Source organism: Rhinatrema bivittatum, chromosome 9 (assembly GCF_901001135.1).
Source record: "Rhinatrema bivittatum chromosome 9, aRhiBiv1.1, whole genome shotgun sequence".
NCBI classification, from domain to species: domain Eukaryota; kingdom Metazoa; phylum Chordata; class Amphibia; order Gymnophiona; family Rhinatrematidae; genus Rhinatrema; species Rhinatrema bivittatum.
In genome coordinates this window covers 33912120-33930715 of record NC_042623.1, presented here as the reverse complement: position 1 = coordinate 33930715, position 18596 = coordinate 33912120, and the positions used below count along the sequence as shown (strand labels likewise).

Genomic DNA, 18596 nt, shown 5'->3' with positions numbered 1-18596 from the left:
ATCAATTTATCTATTAACTATCAATTTATCTATTAACTATCAATTTAAATGAGAACTACCACTACCATCACCTTGGTGAAAGTACATGGAGCTATATCATCAGCCGAAAGGAAGGGCTCAAAACCGAAATTGTTCCTTTAGGACCATTAACCTCAGGAATCTCTGGTGCTCCAGCCATGTGCAGATATGCCTCTGTCAAGGTGAGATGCCAAGAACTCTAACTTGCGTACCACTGCTATGACAGACCTCAGAGTTTCTATGCGGAAACGGGGAACCTTGAGTATCACCTTTACCTTCTTTAAATCCAACAACTCTTGAATTGGATACAGGGGGGAGGAACAGGACATAACTTCAAACTGACCTCCAGCCACACTAAGGAGGTTATTTTCCAAGCCGCGATTGGCCCTTATCGCGTGCATTAGGGCATTATCACGGTGGTAAGATTTAAATTAGGGGGAAAGAAGGAGTTGGGGTGGAGCTAGGGAGGGAATTATGCTAAGCAGCGGCAGCACCACTGCCGGCAATAATGTTTCGAACATTATTGCTGGCAGTAGCACAGGGAATAGCACCTCCTTTTACGGTGGCACTATGCCCGTGATAGCCTGCAGCCGGCCACACCACGGCAGGCGAAACCGCACCGCCATGGTGCGGCTGGCTGCAGGCTATCTCCCGATCAACCCCTGCTTCGCCCCCCCCCCCCGTAGCGCAGGATTCATCATTCCGCATGGAATGATAAATCCTGGCCTAAGTGTGTTCAGGGTCTGAGCCAACAGACTCTGGCCACGCCAAGCGCGTTCAGGATCTAAGCCAACAAACTCAGAAACAAATCTCTGATTAATATCTGAGCAGAGTTTAAAGTGGCTCTCAATCATATGCAATTTCTTCCTCTTCTAGAGGTGAGAAAGATAATTCTCCATCGGAATTCTCCGATGTCTCATTATCCACATCCCCTTGAACATTACCAGGGACGGCCTCCCTGCAGCATTTGCCCGGCATGACTGTCAAATGGAAGGCCCGAGCATGTGATCCCTATATAGCAGGTTGCTTCGCCTTCATTGGGTCTGCAGGCCTTGGAAACATTCCACCCAGGAGAAGGAGGATGGATCTATACAGATATTACCTGGAGATTAATACCCTTATTCAATAAACATACACACGGTTAATGCAACTCCAACATTGATCTATGCTTCAACGGCAAGAGGAAATGTGGAAAAAAGGATTTGCATTCACAAAAAAGCGGGGGAGTAGCTTGCTTGTTGTGGCGGTTACTACCCCAAACCAAATAAGCCTGATACTTCACTTTCAATGCATATCCAGCATAGCTCACTGCTTCAACGGCAGGGGGGAATTAAGAAAAAAGTATTTATATTTAGACAACAACCAACAAGGTCTGAATTGCACAGGTTGGGTAAACAAATAAGCGTGGGAGTAGCTTGCTTATTGCGGCGGTTACTACCCCTAACCAATTAAGCTAGATACTTCACTTAGATGCACCTCCAGCACTGCTCTCTACATCAATGGTGGGGGTGGACAGTAACCAGAACCAAAACGTTACTAATAAGGGCCAAGAGTAATATATAAGTATAAGGCCAAGAGTAACAGATAAATATGAGAAAAAAAAAATAAGTGTGAAAGCTTGCTGGGCAGACTGGATGGGCCGTTTGGTCTTCTTCTGCCGTCATTTCTGTGTTTTATGGAGCCCATAGGCCCAAACTTGCTCTTTCCAACCTCTCTCGGGAAAACTTCTGCCCTTGGGAACAAGGGAGGAGGAGAACTGACCATTGCCTTGCTTCCCACTCCACTTCTCTCCAGAGACACCATAGACCGAGGGGGTGTCCCAACAATGGCAAAAGCAGTAGTAATCAAATCGCTTTGAGAATCTAAAGAGCACTGACACAAACAGGGAGCGACTGAGGGCTGAACTGCTATCAGATGGCAAGCCTCAAAGATAGCAAGGTGCATGGACCTGTTCATCCCTGGTGCCTAGCTCTCCTTAAATTTGGCTGTAGAAGACCTCCTGCGTGCAGACCAATGCCACCTGGGCATACACAGACACCCCTCCAGGACGCAAGCACTGCAGCCATTTGTGAACGCAATGTCTCAGAAATCATTATCACTGCTTTGGACAATGCCGTGGAGAATGGTGTACTGACTTGAAGCCTGCACAGTCCGATGTAAGAATTGGTTGGCTGTTTTTCGGGGGGGGGGGGGAGGGGGGGGTTTAAGCTCCAGGAATGGCACTGGGCAGCAGATGGCTACAAATACTGCTGGGATTATATCCTTGAACGTTTGTTTACTCATTTGTTCCCTGATTTACAGCGTCACACAACATAAGTGTCCTTCAAATCGAGGGAGCATAGCCAGTCCCCGTTTTCTAAGAGGGGAAGCAAGGTGCCCAGGGAAACCATCTTGAACTTTTCTCTTTTGAGAAACTTGTTCAAGGCCCTCAGAACTAGGATGGGACGGAGTCCTCCTGTTCTCTTTGGAATCCGGAAGTACTGGGAGTAGAATCCCTGCCCACTTTGTCTTGGTGGAACAGGTTCAACCGCTCTGGTGGTGAAGAGGGCGGAGAATTCCCTTATCAGTATCTCCTGATGCACTATTTGCCCCCAAAACGGACATGAAGGGCAATTTGGCAGGACACCCAATTGGTTTAATTGGTACCCTTGACGTGGGATGGACAGAACCCACTAGTCTGAGGTTATACTGTACCACTGATTCGTGAAGAATCGCAGCCTGCCCCTGTCCAGCGTCTCGGGTACAGATGGCTGGCTTATGGTCCCTACAATCCAGTCAAAACCCCATCCCTGTATTTGACTGGGACGCTGGCTGGGGTTTGGGAGCTCTTTGCTGCCTGGGACAGCCGCGGGAGCTCACCCCCTGTGAATAGGAGGAAGGGGCCAGAGGATAGTACATCCTCTGGCAGTAAAAAGACTTCCTCTGACTATCTCGTCGACCTCCTGGCTGAGGAGGACGAGTCGCAAGTGCTGGAAGAAACCGACAGGGGCTGATTGCTGGCGTTCCTATCCGCTGGCAGCAATGACGGAACTGAAGGCCCCACCAATGTCGATGGCGTGGTTGTCCATTGGTGCGGGTCCAATGTCCATTGGTGCGGGTCCAAAGATCAATCGCTGCAGATTCGACCAATGCAGACGTCTATGGCTTGGACTTTCTCGACCTGAAGAATTTCTCCATCTTATTGAGTTGAGAGCGATGTCCCTTAGGGGTCATCTGGGCGCACATGCTGCAACCCCAGACATCATGCAATGCCCCCAGCAGAGAACACATATCTCATGGGGATCCGTGATGAACATGGTCCTCAGGCATTGGGGGCATCAATGGAAACCAGACGAGGCGATGTTGAACAAAAAGAAGAGAAATAAAACATGAGCAGTGACAGCGGGCAGTCAAAGCCAGTGGGCACAGAGGCACTGTCGCTACAGAGGGAATGATAGCTTAAAGAAACTTACCAAGAACGCCGAAAAACCTGACTAAGGAACCTACTGGGAGGAACAGAGAGGGAACCGGCATCGAGAGAACATGAAAAAAAATATATATCTGCTCAGACGTTTTCCAAAGGCAATTTTCAAGGAAAAAGCCAAGAGCTCACTTAACCATGAGGCGAAAGCGCCACAGAAAAAAACGAGACTGAAGAGGGACCCCCCCCCCCCATGGACACATGGTATAGGGCATGCTGGGCATGCTCAGTGTGCCTAGTCAAAGTTCCAGAGAATTTGACGTAAGTGTTCCATGCCGGGCTCCATCCAATGTCATCGCCCATGTGTAAGGACTACCATCCTGCTTGTCCTAGGAGAAGACGGAAGAAAGCAGGACCAGAAAGAGAAGAGGACTATGCAGCAGGGCTGAGCCCAAGGCCTCTTTGCCCTACTGGATTTATAGAAACATAGAAATTATGGCAGAAGAAGACCAAACGGCCCATCCAATCTGCCCAGCAAGCATTCGCACTCTTTTTTTTTTTCCTCCTCTCTCATACTTATCTGTTACTCTTGGCCCTTAGTAACCTTTTGATTCTGTTTCCCTTACCCCCTCCATTAATGTAGAGAGCAGTGTTGGAACTGCATCTAAGTGGATATCTAGCTTAATTAGTTAGGGATAGTAACCACCGCAATAAGAAGCTACACCCATGCTTGTTTACCCAGTCTATGTAATTCAGACCTTGTTGTCTGTTGTCTGTATATAGATCCATTTTTCTTCATTCCCCCTGCCATTGAAGCAGAGAGCTATGCTGGATATTTAACAGTTTTTTTATACAGACATTAGTGGGCACATCATATCTGTTTACATTAAAACAATAGGTGGAAAATACAAAGAACAGGGAGCAGGGGGGGGGGGGGGGACACAACAAATGCAACAAGTGCAGCAACGGTGCTGCAGTTAAGGTAGGCTATAGAGGAGAGCCTGAGAAGGAAACTGGAGAGGTAACAGGTTAACATAAAAAGAAAAACTTAGAGGGCATGAAGTTAGTGGTGGAGTGGTAAGGTGTTGTAGTGCAGTACATGTGTCTAGTCTAGTATGCCTGGTGGAAATCCAGGCCTTGAGCATTTTCTTGAATTTGAACGGACAGGGTTCAAGGCGGAGGTCAGTAGGTAGGGCGTTCCAAAGGGTGGGACCAGCTATTGATAGGGCGCGGTCCCTTGTTGAGGTGAGGTGGGCATTTTTGAGGGGTGGGATGTGCAGAGTACCTTTGAGGTTTGCTCTGGTTGGGTGGGTAGAATGTGTGAAGTGGAGGGGTTCATTGAGCCAGGAGTTGTTGTTATTGTATATGGATTTGTGAATAATGGTGAGGGGGTCTTAAATAGGATGCGTGATGGGATAGGAAGCCAGTGGAGGTCTTTTAGGAGGTGGGGTTATGTGGTCGGATTTACATGCATTCATGATAGCTCTAGCGGTGGCGTTCTGTAGCATTTGTAGAGGTTTGATTGTGGAGTAAGGGAGGCCTAGATACAAGGAGTTGCAATAGTCTAATTTGGATGAGAGGGTGGCTTGGATGACTGTTCTGAGATCGTGGGTATGGAGTAGGGGTTGGATACACGTGAAGTATCAGTCTTCCTCCCTTGCTGTTGAAGCAGAGAGCTATGCTGGATAGGCATTGAAAGTGAAGTATCAGGCTTATTTGGTTAGGAGTAGTAACCGCCGTAACCAGCAAGCTACTAACCTTCTGCTACCCGGAGGAGGGCTAAGGCCACAGCCTTCACCTCACTCCTGATCATTTTTTATTTTTTGCCTGTCTCCTGAGATTGGTTCTCAGACACTCAGCTGAGGGAGGGAGCTACTACTTTCACCACAGGAGCTCAGACTGGCCTGTTCAATCCAAGCAGGCCAAGATCCACAAGCACAGATGTATGTCCACCACCTGCTAGAGATGGAGAAAAACTGGCTGGATGGTGCCTGAGCAGATCTATATGAGGGGGATGTCAGGGAGGCTTTGTTCTCCATCTCCACCTTTTGGTTGGAGTGCACAAACCCCACTGGTGTGGACTGGCTTGCCTGGATAAAGAGGAAAGAAGCTTTGCGCAATTAGGGGTAGATTTTCAAAGGGTTGCGCGCATAAGATACGCGTGCAACCCGCAAAAACCTACCCCTGTGCGCGCCGAGCCTATCTTGCATAGGCTCGGTGGCGTGCGCAAGCCCCGGTACGCGTGTAAGTCCTGGGGCTTGATAAAATGGCCATTCAGGGGACGGGGCGCCTGCCTGGGAGCGTTCCGGGGGCGGGAACGAGGCCTCCGGAACAGCCACCGGGTCAGGGGATGGAGAGGAAGCAGGCGTAACTTCTTCAATAAAGGTCGGGGGAGGGGGGGGGTTAGTTAGGGCTGGGGAGCGGGTTAGATAGGGGAAGGTGGCGGGGGGGTGGTGGTGGAAGGAAAGTTCTTTCCGAGGTTGCACAAACAAAACTACGCCCGCGCGCATGTTATAAAATCTGGCCCTTAGTGAAACTGGGTTTAAAAAAAGGTTTGGATAAGTTCTTGGAGGAGAAGTCCATTAACTGCTATTAATCAAGTTGACTTAGGGAATAGCCTCTGCTACTACTGGCATCAGTAGCATGGGATCTTCTTAGTGTTTGGGTACTTGCCAGGTTCTTGTATTCTGGGCTTGATGCACCCTTGGTTTGACCCAGTATGGCAATTTCTTATGTTCTTAAAACCAGCAGAAGACCTCTACCAGAACCAGGGATTCCTCCTCAGTGCAAGTGCCTCTCTGCCCCTCCACAGGACAGGGAACTGCCAGTGATAGTTGAGGAAATTCCCCTGCCTCTCCTGCCGATGCTGCTAGACAATCGAAAACATCAGCCGATTCTGCGCTGACAGAGAAAGCCTCAGCACTAGACCCCGTCACCTGCGAGGATTGTTCTACCGGTGCGGCCATGCTCGACACAGACCACCAAACACCATGCCGCTTTTGCCACACACACACACTGTTCCTCCCGCACTTGCGGCACCACCAGCACCTTAACAGCAAGCAGGGGAACAGTCCCTCAGTGCCAGAGAGCCAACAACCGGTCTCCTCCACAGGTAGAGAAGCTGCTGAAAAAACACATTGCTGAGCTCCCCCCCCCCCCCCCCCCCCCCCGAAAACCCCGCTGCTGCACAGATTCCTCTAAATAGTTCCTTGTTCTCTCTTTTTTTTTTTTTTTTTAATTCTCAATTCTCTGAGAATAAAGAAAGATACATAGAAGCCAATACTTTTCTTTAGTGTAGAGATTCTGATTCCAGGAGCACAGGCTACATGGCAGATCAGAAGAGAGCCAGACTCCCTTTTGAAAAAATTTTAGCAACCCAGCCCAGGACAAACCGTATAAAAGGGATACTTCCCCACTCCAATGGGCTTACAGTGCAGAACTGCCAGCAGGTTCCACCACTTTCTCTAGGGGGATGAGGGTTCTGGACCTCCAGATGTCAACCCCACAGACCTCTGGACTGAGCTATCAGAAGGGTTACAAACCCCTGCTTGTCTGACTCAACCCGGGGGGGGGGGGCCACCAGGACCTCACAACCCCCTGGGAGGATCCAGAAATTTTGTCTTTTAATCTTTTTTTTCTGTTGTCTCCAGACTGCAGGTTTTACACCATTTACCATCTGCCGGATACAGAGAAATACTGAGGGTCTGCAGGTGGCACACTGGGTTATTTAAACTGTCAGTGAAGCTTTCTCTGTCTCCATCTGCTGGCAGGGAGGCAAAACCCAGGAGTCTGGACTGATCTGGGTACATACAGGGAATGGAAATCTGTGATCAAGTACAAATAAAATATAGCATATAGCTTTCCAGTGAATATTGCTGCCTTCTGGCAAGTTGAACTAGAATATGAAATGATGTCTTTACATATGCAAAAATGTTCTTAGAAGCTCACAAATTGCCAGGGGATTTTGTGATAAGGAAATACAATTTAAATATTACACTATTGTTGTATAAACAGTGTTAAACGGAAAGAATTAGATCTAGTTAACAGATTATAGCTCTAAAGCAGAATTACACTGAGCACTTTGGCCCAATAAATTAGAGAAGGCTTCCTGACAACGCTGGAAATACTGAAGGACACCCCCTGAAGCAGGACGACAACGTCCGAAACACAGCTATGTCGGGTGAACTACCAGGAATGGAGTAGATGAGTATTTGTGTCCCCCCTCCTGTACTTGTGGAGATTGTGTGACAATTGATGATTGATTTTACTATAATAGAAAAATTTCAACAAAAATGGACAATTGAAAAATTAAAATTAAAGCAAGGTGACCCTGCACAATAGTAGAGTCTGTTGCACAATACAGACCCTTGAAATAAGGGGCCTACATACATTTGGTTTGCAAAATCTTTGAGGTGTTTAAAATATACCTGATGTACCATTAATTTCTGATATTGTTGTTAGACAGTTCGGTACACTGGAATACAGTGGTTTTGGGTGAATAGGTTGGGTTTGTTTACACTATGCCATGAACCTTTTGCATTCTGGGATGAAATAATTCTCAACTATAAAGTTACAAGAATATGAATCCCTTTTAAGGGTGAGTTTCTACTACTGGAAGATCTGGTTTCTGTTTCATCTATTATTCTAACAACTGTGATATACCAAAGTTACATAAATATTGAGTTACTTGTGGCCCATAAGTGTATTTTGCATAAGTGGCTTGAAGAAATCGGAGAAAATTATTTTTCACTCAATGAACAATTAAGCTCTGGAATTCATTGCCAAAGGATGTGGTTAAGGCAGCTAGTGTAGCTGGGTTTAAAAAAAGTTTGGATAAGTTCCTGGAGAATTCCATAAACTGCTAGTAATCAATAGGGAATAGCCACTACTTGCTGCCAGCATTAGTAGCATGGAATTTATTTAATGTTTAGTACTTGCCAGGTACTTGTGACTTGGATTGGACACTGTTGGAAACAGGATACTGGGCTTGATAGATCCTTGGTCTGAACTGTATGACATATCTTATGTTCTTATATTCCACCACCTTTTACTTTATGGCAGAACAAAATAATTGACAGAATACAAATGGAGCAAATAAATGCGGAATTTGTTTAAAAGGATCAGGACCGCAGGTTATGCCTCTCAATCTGCTGGAGTAGGAGAAGATACTGAAGGATCGCAGGTGGCACTCCGGTATATCTAGGGGGTGCTTTTCAGCTTTTCTCTGACTCCATCTGCTGGAGGAGAGGCATAACCCAGCAGTCTGGACTGATCCTGGTACATACAGGGAACTGTCTTTTTGCAAGATGTCAAAAGATTAAATTCACATATGATTTTCGTTCTATAATCTGTTACTGGAGGATAGAGAAAAGGTTTTAACAGAGAGGGTTATTTAGCGACATAATAATGGGATCTCATGTATTTATTTTAGGTACTATTTTGAGGAGATGGGTGGGATTCAAGTGTGGAGTGAATGAAGATGCAAATGTTGATAAACAAAGGATGAGAATGGGTTGGAAATTAAAGTGGGGATGCTAGGAGTTGGTAATAGGCTCTATGGGGGAGGATCTGGTAATTTAATCACATTATGGAAAACCTGGGAAAGGGAAAAATTATATTTTACATTTAAAAAAAAACCCCAAAACTAGTGTTTTATCAGTTTTGACCACTCAAATTATTTTTCCATTGTTTAATTCTTGATTAACTACTTCCTTCATTTAATTTTATGCCATCATGCAAATAAAGAGAATTTTGAAAAGAAACAAATCAGAAATTAGGAAAAACATAGAGATGTCATTAAGTAAAACAAGATGAGAGAAAATGAGAAAATCCACTGCTGGAAGTAATATCCTATCACATGTATGCAAGCACACACAGAGGCACACTCAGGGAAGCAGCAAGAATTTGCTGCCGGAAGAAATATCATGCCACATACACAGAGGTAAGTACGTGAACAGTAGGGCAGGCACACACAGAAATACGTACATCAGCACTCAGGAATGGGAGCTTGTGTTGCTCATAATTTCATAACACAAGCATATACTCATGGGTGACACACACACACTCACACACACACACACACAAACTCACACACAACAGGGCATATTTACCAAAGGTTTTGCTCCAGTTCTGCCACAGCATTTTCAGGGAAAACACTGAGGTATTTTTATTGACAGATTTGTGCAATTTTTGCCCCAGAGCTAAACTTTGATAAATCTGCTTCAAAGATTTATGCCATAGGTTTTGTAGTTTACTGCTTTCTGTAGTAATTCTTAAAGATGAAACATTCTCAGTATAGTGATCACATGCCATTAAAAGCCCAAAACAGAAGAATCAGCTAGTAGAAACTGCACAACAGCCTTCCTATGTTACCTTTCTTAAAGGGTTTATCCTCAGAAGAATCAAAAGGATCAAGACTTCGCCAAGGATCAAGAAATTCCTAGAACAGGAAGAAAACACGCAATATTTAGTTTGGCTTACAATAGCAAAATGGTTACCCTTTCTGAAGAACAATGCAGCAAAATTATGAAAAGTGTGTGAAGAACTTCTATCTTCAACAATTCTAGAGAATACTTTACAGACGGTACTCATCCTACATCGATTACACAAACTTTAGCTAAGAGCCACTTCAGAGTTTTGGAGAAAATGTGGCCAAGGGGTACCACTTCATATTTGATGAGAATGGGCTAGAATAGGGGTCCCCAAATTACAGCCCACATTCGGGTCCTAGAGCAATTTTTTTTTTAGCCTGACAAACACGTCCCTGCCCACGGAGCAAAGTTTATATATACACATATACATAAAGTCTTTATAATGATGCATGGCAGAAGCAGCAGCCTGCAAAGCTGGCAGGATTCCCAACCACCAGCAGGAGAAGAGGAATTCTCACATGGTGCTGGAGGAAGCCTACAGTGCTGGGAGGATCCCCAATCCCCACCAGCAGAAGAGGAGAAATCCCACACGAGGCGATGGAATTGGGTGTGGGTGAGGGTGAGGGGAGGCGAGTGAAAGGAAGGAAAGGGAGTGCAAGTGAGAAGAGGGAAGGAGCGAGAGGAAAAGAGAAGGGATGTAAGGAGAGAAAAGGCATACAAGTGAGAGGAAGAAAGAGGTGATAGTGAGAGCGAGAAAAAAAGGGGATAAAACGAGAGAGCAAGAGTGTGCCAGAAAACACATCACCCACCCCCCCCCCCCCCACGGATATATATAGATGCTGAAGAAGTGGGGGGGGGGGGGAGATAGGGTGCCAGTAAAAATAGTTAGTTGTCAACCCTATCTGCCATACCTCTGTGGGAATCATTCCCCCTATTCCCCCACCCCTTCAACATTTCAAATCAATGAATGGGCCAGACTCTTAAGGGAGAGCCCACACGCACACAAACTCTGAAGGAATCACCTCCCCCTGCTCTCTCAGTGATTTGAAATGTCACATGCAGCCCTTCATTTAAAACGTTTGGAGACCTATGCACTAGAATAAACTCCCGCTGGTGACTGATGCATCAAACCAGCAACAAAAACCTCAACTCAGTTTACCTAGGGACCTGGGGGATTCTTATATGGCAGGGGTCGGGAACCTTTTTGGCTGAGAGAGGAGCCATGAACGCCACATATTTTAAAATGTAATTCCGTGAGAGCCATACTAACTACGACCCCCCACCCTCCTGACTCCCCCAAGACCTACCAAATTAATTTACTACAACCCCCTACTCTCCTGATGCCCCCAAGACCTGCCAAATTAATTTACTACAACCCCCCATCCTCCTAACCCCCACCCCCAAGACCTGCCAAAAGTTCCTGGTGATCCAGCGGGGGACCACCAGGGACTTTTGGCAGGTCTTGGGGGGGTCAGGAGGGTGGGGGTTGGAGTAAATGAATTTTGGAGGTCTTGAGGGGCGTCAGGAGGGTGGGGGATTTTGTTAGATTTTTACTTTTTTATTAAAGATTTGTCTGCGAGCCAGATGCAGCCATCAAAAGAGCAATATCTGGCTCCCGAGCCATAGGTTCCTGACCCCTGTTATATGGCCTGCCCTATAACAAAGAAAAGACCCTCCTTGCCCACCATCTCAGCTGTTCTGACTGACTGGCTGATGAGAAAGTTTACAGATCAAAAGAAACTTCTTTCAAGTTTGGCAACCCTTCCTCAAGTCTGTGAATGCAGGTGTTTCTTTACATTTTTTTGTGTTTCTTTTTAAGTTAGTATTAAATACGCAGTAATGAAAATACTTGGATATTACAGACAAAGTAATCTGATGTCTCCTTATATGCAAAAAACTCATTAAATTATGAATTTAGTGAAAACCTGCACATGAAGGCTTTGCAGGCCAGTCTTCAGGGGGGAAAAAAAAAGTATCCCTCATTTCACTGACAATTTCACACCAAAGTTTTCTAAGGGGCTCATTTGCATACATAGCAAAACGTGGCGGAAAATTGCCGACTCCTTGCAGGTTAGTGCATGAGCCTTAAAGGTGCTAGTGAATAAATCAGCCAATTTTAGCAAAACATGCATTGCTACAGTGTGAAGATTCTCCACTCCTTTAGTGCAGTGCTCATTAGCTAAAACTGCTGGAAAAGTGAAGCCAGGTGAACGAACACAGGTCCAAGTAACACAGTAAATGCATTTTTATTAGATCTCTGGGTGAATGGCAGGACATTACAGAGACAGGTAGCTATTTACTGTGCCTCTCTACAAAAGACTCATCAGTAATCAAAGGACATGCAGAGGTTCACAATGTAAGATTTAGCCTTGTAAGTCAGCAGGTAATGACAAGAAACAATTAGGCAAGTTCATCTAGCTTGTTGCAAGATGAAACAATTTCATTACAGAGACAGGGGCAGCAAAAGAAGGCCTAGAAGCAGTGGAGCAATTGCACTACCACAAATAAAATTAGGGAGAGGGGCAATTTTATAACTGTCTGTATTGGGACAAAATCAGTGGCTATTTTTACCCACGGACTTTGCACCAGGTTTCAAAGAGAAAGCATACACGTACTTTCTCAAAATCATGTTATAAGTACCCACAAACATCTCCGCCTACTTTCCATGTGGGCAGGTTTTCTACACAAAGCAGAGTTGCTTAACTGTAACAGATGTTCTCCGATGACAAGAGGATGCTAGTCCTTACACATGGGTGACATCATCAGATGGAGCCCAGACACAGAAAACTTATGTCAAATTTTCTACAACTTTGACTTGACACACTGGGCATATCCAGCATGCCCTAAACCACACGTCCACAGGGGGACTCTCTTCAGTCTTATAACATAGAATTAGATATAAATCAAAAATAGGAGAAACCCAACTCCACAGAATGGCGAGTGAATTTCAAGAGAACTAACATCCTGCTGTCATCACAGAACACCTGTTACTCTGCTTTCTCCGAGGACAAGCAGGATGGTAGTCCTCACATATGGGTGAATCCCTAGCTACAAGCTGCTCCCAACATAAAAGGGGACTAAGAGACACCCAAACCAGGTGCCAACAGGTCCAACAACATGGTACTGTTGGTAACAGAGGGGGAGTCAGCCTGAACACAAACAACAGGTCCTAGGCAGGAGAGAGATGAGTTCTTCACCTCAAACAAATTCTGAAGAACAGATTGGCCAAACTTACTGTCACGTCAGCCATCACTATTCAAGCAAAAGTGAGATGTAAATATATGGAGAGAACTCAGTCTTGCAGATCTCCTGCCATGGGAACTACTCATAAGTGGACCACCAATGCTGCCAAGTCTAGGACAGAATGAACCTGACAGCCTCTGCCTGAGATGTATTCTTGACCTGCCAATCATCCAGATAAGGGAAAACATGCAACCCCAGCCTCCAAGATACGCTGCCACCACAACCAGACATTTTGTAAAGACCCTTGGGGCTAACATAAGCCCAAACAGCAACACCCAATAATGGAAGTGCTGTTTTCCCACCACAAATCAGCGATACTTCCGGTGACTTGGGAAGATCTCGATGTGACTGTATGTGTCCTTCAGATCGAGGGAGCACAGCCTTTTTCTGCAAAAGAGGATCAATATGCCAAGGGAAACCATCTTGAACTTTTCTTTTTTTGAGAAATCTGTTCAAGGCCCTTAGGTCTAGGATGGGAGAGAGTCCTCCTGTTTTCTTTGAAATCAGAAAGTACCTGGAGTAAAATCCCCACCCTTTTTGCCCTGGTGGAACAGGATTGACTGCTCTGGCCATTAAGAGGGAGGAAAGCTCCGTTAGTAGTACATCCTGATTCGCTACCTGCCCCCAAAACAGGCTCAGAGGGCAATTTGGAGGGGCACCCAATAAGTTCAATCGATACCCTTGACGGACGATGGAAAGAACTCACTGGTCTGAGGTTAAACTGGGCCACTGGTTCGCAAAGAACCACAGTCTACCCCTGACCGGCAGATCCATCACCCCGGGTACGGGTAAACTGGACTATGCTCCCCACAACCCAGTCAAAACCCCTTCCCTGAGATCTGCCAATAAGGCTTTTCTAACCATCCCCTCTGTCAAATCAGCACGTCTCACTCAAGTACGAGAGAGCGCACTGTCACTGGCTGGTCCCGTACTATGGAAGACCATGCCAGTAGAAATAAGGCTGCAGAGTAACTTGAAAATTTTCAAAACAAATCTGAAAACCTGGCTATTCAAACAAGCGTATCCAACCTGACACACATCAACACTCCAGATATTCCCTTAGACCTAGCTCAATCCAAAGCTGAGGAATTGGCTATTTTCTTCCAGGACAAAATATCTAACCTGCTAAAGCGATTGACCCCCAGTAACACTTCTTTCACTAATGCTCTGCAGATACTAAACAAAGGAACCTCCTTTGAATCATTCGAACCCATCACAGCCTTTTGTTACTTAAGAAAATGAAACCTTCCTCTCACCTCTTCGACCAAATACCTACAAAGCTCCTCCTTCTAATACCGGAAACAATTTCCAAAACACTGGCAGATATCATCAACTGCTCTTTATCCCGGGGACTATTTCCAGATGACCTTAAACTAGCTTCTCTAAAACCACTCTTAAAGAAACCTAATCTAGACCCCAAAGACCCCAACAACTTCCGCCCAATTTCCAATCTTCCATTTATTGCCAAGATCATGGAAAAGCTGGTCAACACCCAACTCTCCAACTACACTGAAGATCACAAAATACTGTACCCCTCCCAATATGGATTCCGCAAAGCTTTAAGCACGGAAACTCTACTCATATCCCTGACAGACCATATCATCATGGGTCTTGACAAAGGCCAATCCTTTCTACTTATTTTCCTAGATCTTTCGGCCGCATTTGATACCGTTAACCATTCCATCCTTCTCAATCAACTGGCAAACATAGAAATTACAGGAACTGCACTATCATGGTTCAATACATTCCTCAGCAATAGAGGATATAAGGTCAAAATCCATAATAAAGAATCCTCCCGCTATACTTCATCTTTAGGAGTTCCTCAGGGCTCCTCCCTTTCCCCTACGCTCTTTAATATATACCTTCTTCCGCTTTGCCAACTGCTAACCCACTTGAAACTAACTCACTTCCTATACGCCGACGATGTGCAGATCTTGATCCCCATCAAAGAAACCATCACCAAAACTCTTGAATTTTGGGAAATCTGCCTTCAAGAAATCAATCTCCTTCTCACTAGTCTAAATTTGATATTACATACGGCTAAGACAGAACTTATCTCACCAGAAAATAGTAACCCTTCTCCATGTCTTCCAACCAACCCACTTACTACTCAAACAAGGGACTTAGGAATAATTATCGACAACCGTCTTAACTTAAAATCCTTCATCAAACAAATACAAAAGACGGCTTCTATAAACTACAGGTTCTGAAAAGAATCAAACCCCTCCTTCACGTGCGAGACTTCAGAACGGTCCTTCAAGCAGTTATCTTTTCTAAGATAGACTATTGTAATTCTATCTTACTTGGTCTCCCTTCCGCATCCATTAAACCCCTTCATATGCTCCAGAACTCTGTTGCGAGAATTCTGACTAACACCAGGAGAAGAGATCACATCTCTCCCACTCTTAAGAACTTACACTGGCTGCCAATACACTTTAGAATTATCCACAAATCTATCACTATCATCTATAAAGCTATCCATCACCATGCTATGCTTGATCTACAAATCCCACTAAGACGACACACATCCACTAGACCCATCAGAGAAGCCTACAGAGGATCACTCCTTGTTCCCCAAATCAAAACCACTCACCATTTAACTTTCAGAGACCGAGCCTTCTCCACAGCCGGACCTTCACTATGGAATTCTATTCCCCCAGATCTGAGACAAGAACCATGCCTACCTACTTTCAGAAAAAGGCTTAAGACTTGGCTATTTAAGCAAGCCTTCCCTGATCCCAATTGAATGACAGCAACATCTTATAAGAGACTTCACAATATAATGTAATTAGTTAATCCTAACTGCTCGGTTATCTTACTCTAATTCTCTCCCCATTTATATGAACCTTGTTGTAATGTAACTTTACGAACTCTTTGCACTTGTTAATGTTCCGTTTCTGTGTTCACACCCCCTTGTTATATGTAAACCGGCATGATGTGATTTTTAATCACGAATGCCGGTATAGAAAAACTCTAAATAAATAAAATATAAATAAATATAAAGATAAAGACAAAGAGAACGAGAAAAACAGATGAGGAATAAAGGCACACCAAAGTCAGAAGCTGTTATTTTAAACTAACAATGCATTATAATGGTAAAACCAAACCGCCTAAATGTTCCCAACAATCAAGCTTAACATATACACTTAGTTTATAATTATGAATTGTTACCGTACAATGATGGTACTTAACCAAGTTGTAATCTATACCACCCATATGTTTATTGTTGTGCCCCTATGTAAACCGTTGTGATGGTTAACCAACTTAACGACGGTATAGAAAAGTTTTAAAATAAATAAATAAATAAATAAACGACTGAGGTGCCAGCTGAGCCTTGGGAGCTTTCTGCAGCTTGGGACGGCCACGGGAACCCTGATGCTGCTGATGTGAGCAAGGGGGCAGAGGACAGTACTTCCTCTAGTGAAAGAAAGACTTCTGCCTCAATCTCGCCAACCTCCTAGCAGAGGAAGACAGATCCCGAGTGCTGGAGGAGAGTTTTTGGAGGGGTTCATGGTGGTCCCGGTGCTGGGAGCCCGCATACCTCACCCTATCTCCGAAAATTCTCCCTAGTACACAGCACATCAGCGAGTCTTTCCTGTACCTCTGGTTGGAGATCCGAGGCCTGGAGCCATGCCACTCTGCAGACACAGATTCCCATTGCAGTGACCCTCGATGCAGTCTCAAAAGCATCATAGGTTGCACAGATCTCATGTTTTCTGCTCTCCAGGCCCTTATGCACCAGTGACATGAGGCCGTCTTGCTGCTGCTGAGGCAACTGCTCAGCCACCTCCCTGCACCTGCTTCCAGATGTCCTGCGAGTACCGGCTCCTGCAGAGTTGGTAGGAATCTATGTGGTCAATGAGCATGGCTCCCTGAAAAACCTTCCTCCCAAAAGAGTCCATCGCTCTGTGATCCTTTCCCTGGGGCACCGAGGAATGGGTCAGAGACCACGTGGCTCTCTTAGGAGTGGATTTGACTACCACAACAGGTGGGAAAGCTGTAGCTTATAGAATCCAGGAGCCTTCTGATTGAGGTAAACCCTGTCAACCTTCTTATATATGGGAGGTACTGTGAGGGGGTGTTCCCATATGCTCAGAAGTAACTCCTTAAGGATAACATGCACTAGGAGACCACCAAAATCTCCTGAGGAGGCTCCACAAACTAGAGGATCTCAAGCATTTTCTACCTAGCATCCTTCTCTATCAGCATCTGAAAAGGGATGGCATCTGCCATTGTCTGCACAAAACCTGCGAAGGTTAAGTCCTCAGGTTGGAGACTTCCTTTGTTCCTCTGGAGGAGAAGGGTCTGAGGGGAGACTCTGAGAGCCATCGATGAAGGACTCCAAGGTGTCATCCCTCCAGGGATCATAGGGGCCCTCATTCTCACTAAAATCGGCAGGGGATGGGGCCCTAGCTGCTTGGCCTTCATCTAGAAGTGCAGGCAGGCACAGATCTGGAAGGGGAGCTGCAGACCTCGGCATCTCATCTGGCCTAGGTGGAACTTCCTCCTCCGAGAATCCTGCCACAATCACAATATTGGCAGGGGAGGCTCCATTGTCCCAATGAGCACAGATGCCATCCCAGGAACCAATGCCAGCTGGGTCGGTAATGCGTCAATGAGAACATGGAGCTCCAACAGCAGCTCCAAGATGGACGGTGCCAATGCCGGTGCTATGGAACTGATATCCTGCATCACCCACTCAACAGCCAGCTGTACTTGCCGTTCAAGCTCCTCTTCAAACATTGCCAATGCCAACACGGGCCAGATCCTCTTTGGAACAAAGAGGAGGATCGGTAATTACCATCAGGACCAGTGGAGACTGTCGTGGACCCCCTGCACCGAAGAAGGACTGGCACTCCTTGCCATGGGGTCATTTCAGAGGCATCACAGCATGAGCTGTGCATCCCAATGCCCAGTACCGTGAAACAACGGAGACCGATGCTGATGATTCTTCAGCTTCCCTTGATGCTCAGCACATTCTTTCCCTGGTGCTGAGGTTGATGACGAGGAACCAGACATCCTCTGGCTGGAGGAGCCCAACAATGGCCAGTCACCAATGCTCCTATCAGTTGACAGCACCAACGGTCCTGCCAATGTCGATGGTTATGTTCAGTGTCCATCAGTGTGGCTGCATGGTCCTTCGCGTGCTGATGCTGATGGCTCGGATCTTCTCTGACCCAAAAAGGCGCTCCATTCTTGTTAAGATGGAGTCAATGTCCTTTTGGAGTCATCTGTATGCATTTGCGGCAACCCCAGATTTGAAAAAGCTTTCCAAAAGAGATGAAAAGCCAAAGTGACCTCACACATCACGATGGTGCAGTTCCGCGAAAAATACGAGACTGAAGAGGGACCCCGCGTGGACAGGTGGTATAGAGCATGCTGGGCATGCCCAGTGTGGCAAGTCAAAGTTCTAGAAATTTTGACATAATTTTACCATTATCGGGGCTCCATCTGATGATGTCACACATGTTTAAGGACTACCATCTTCTGAGAAAATAAAACTTGTGTAGGCTTGAAAATACAATCCTCATGCATTATTTCTTTTCCACGTCTCCCAGATTGCT

The 18596-nt window shown here is 45.6% G+C and overlaps 1 protein-coding gene across 1 annotated transcript in view; it reads right to left on the bottom strand.

Annotated features, from left to right (window-relative positions):
* Nucleotides 1–18596, bottom strand: part of NCAPH2 (non-SMC condensin II complex subunit H2) — a 244419-nt gene that overhangs the window by 128688 nt on the left and 97135 nt on the right. The window contains exon 12 of the mRNA XM_029615302.1: nt 9791–9857. Coding sequence (XP_029471162.1) covers nt 9791–9857 — 67 coding nt within the window. The remainder of the gene's footprint in view (nt 1–9790; nt 9858–18596) is intronic.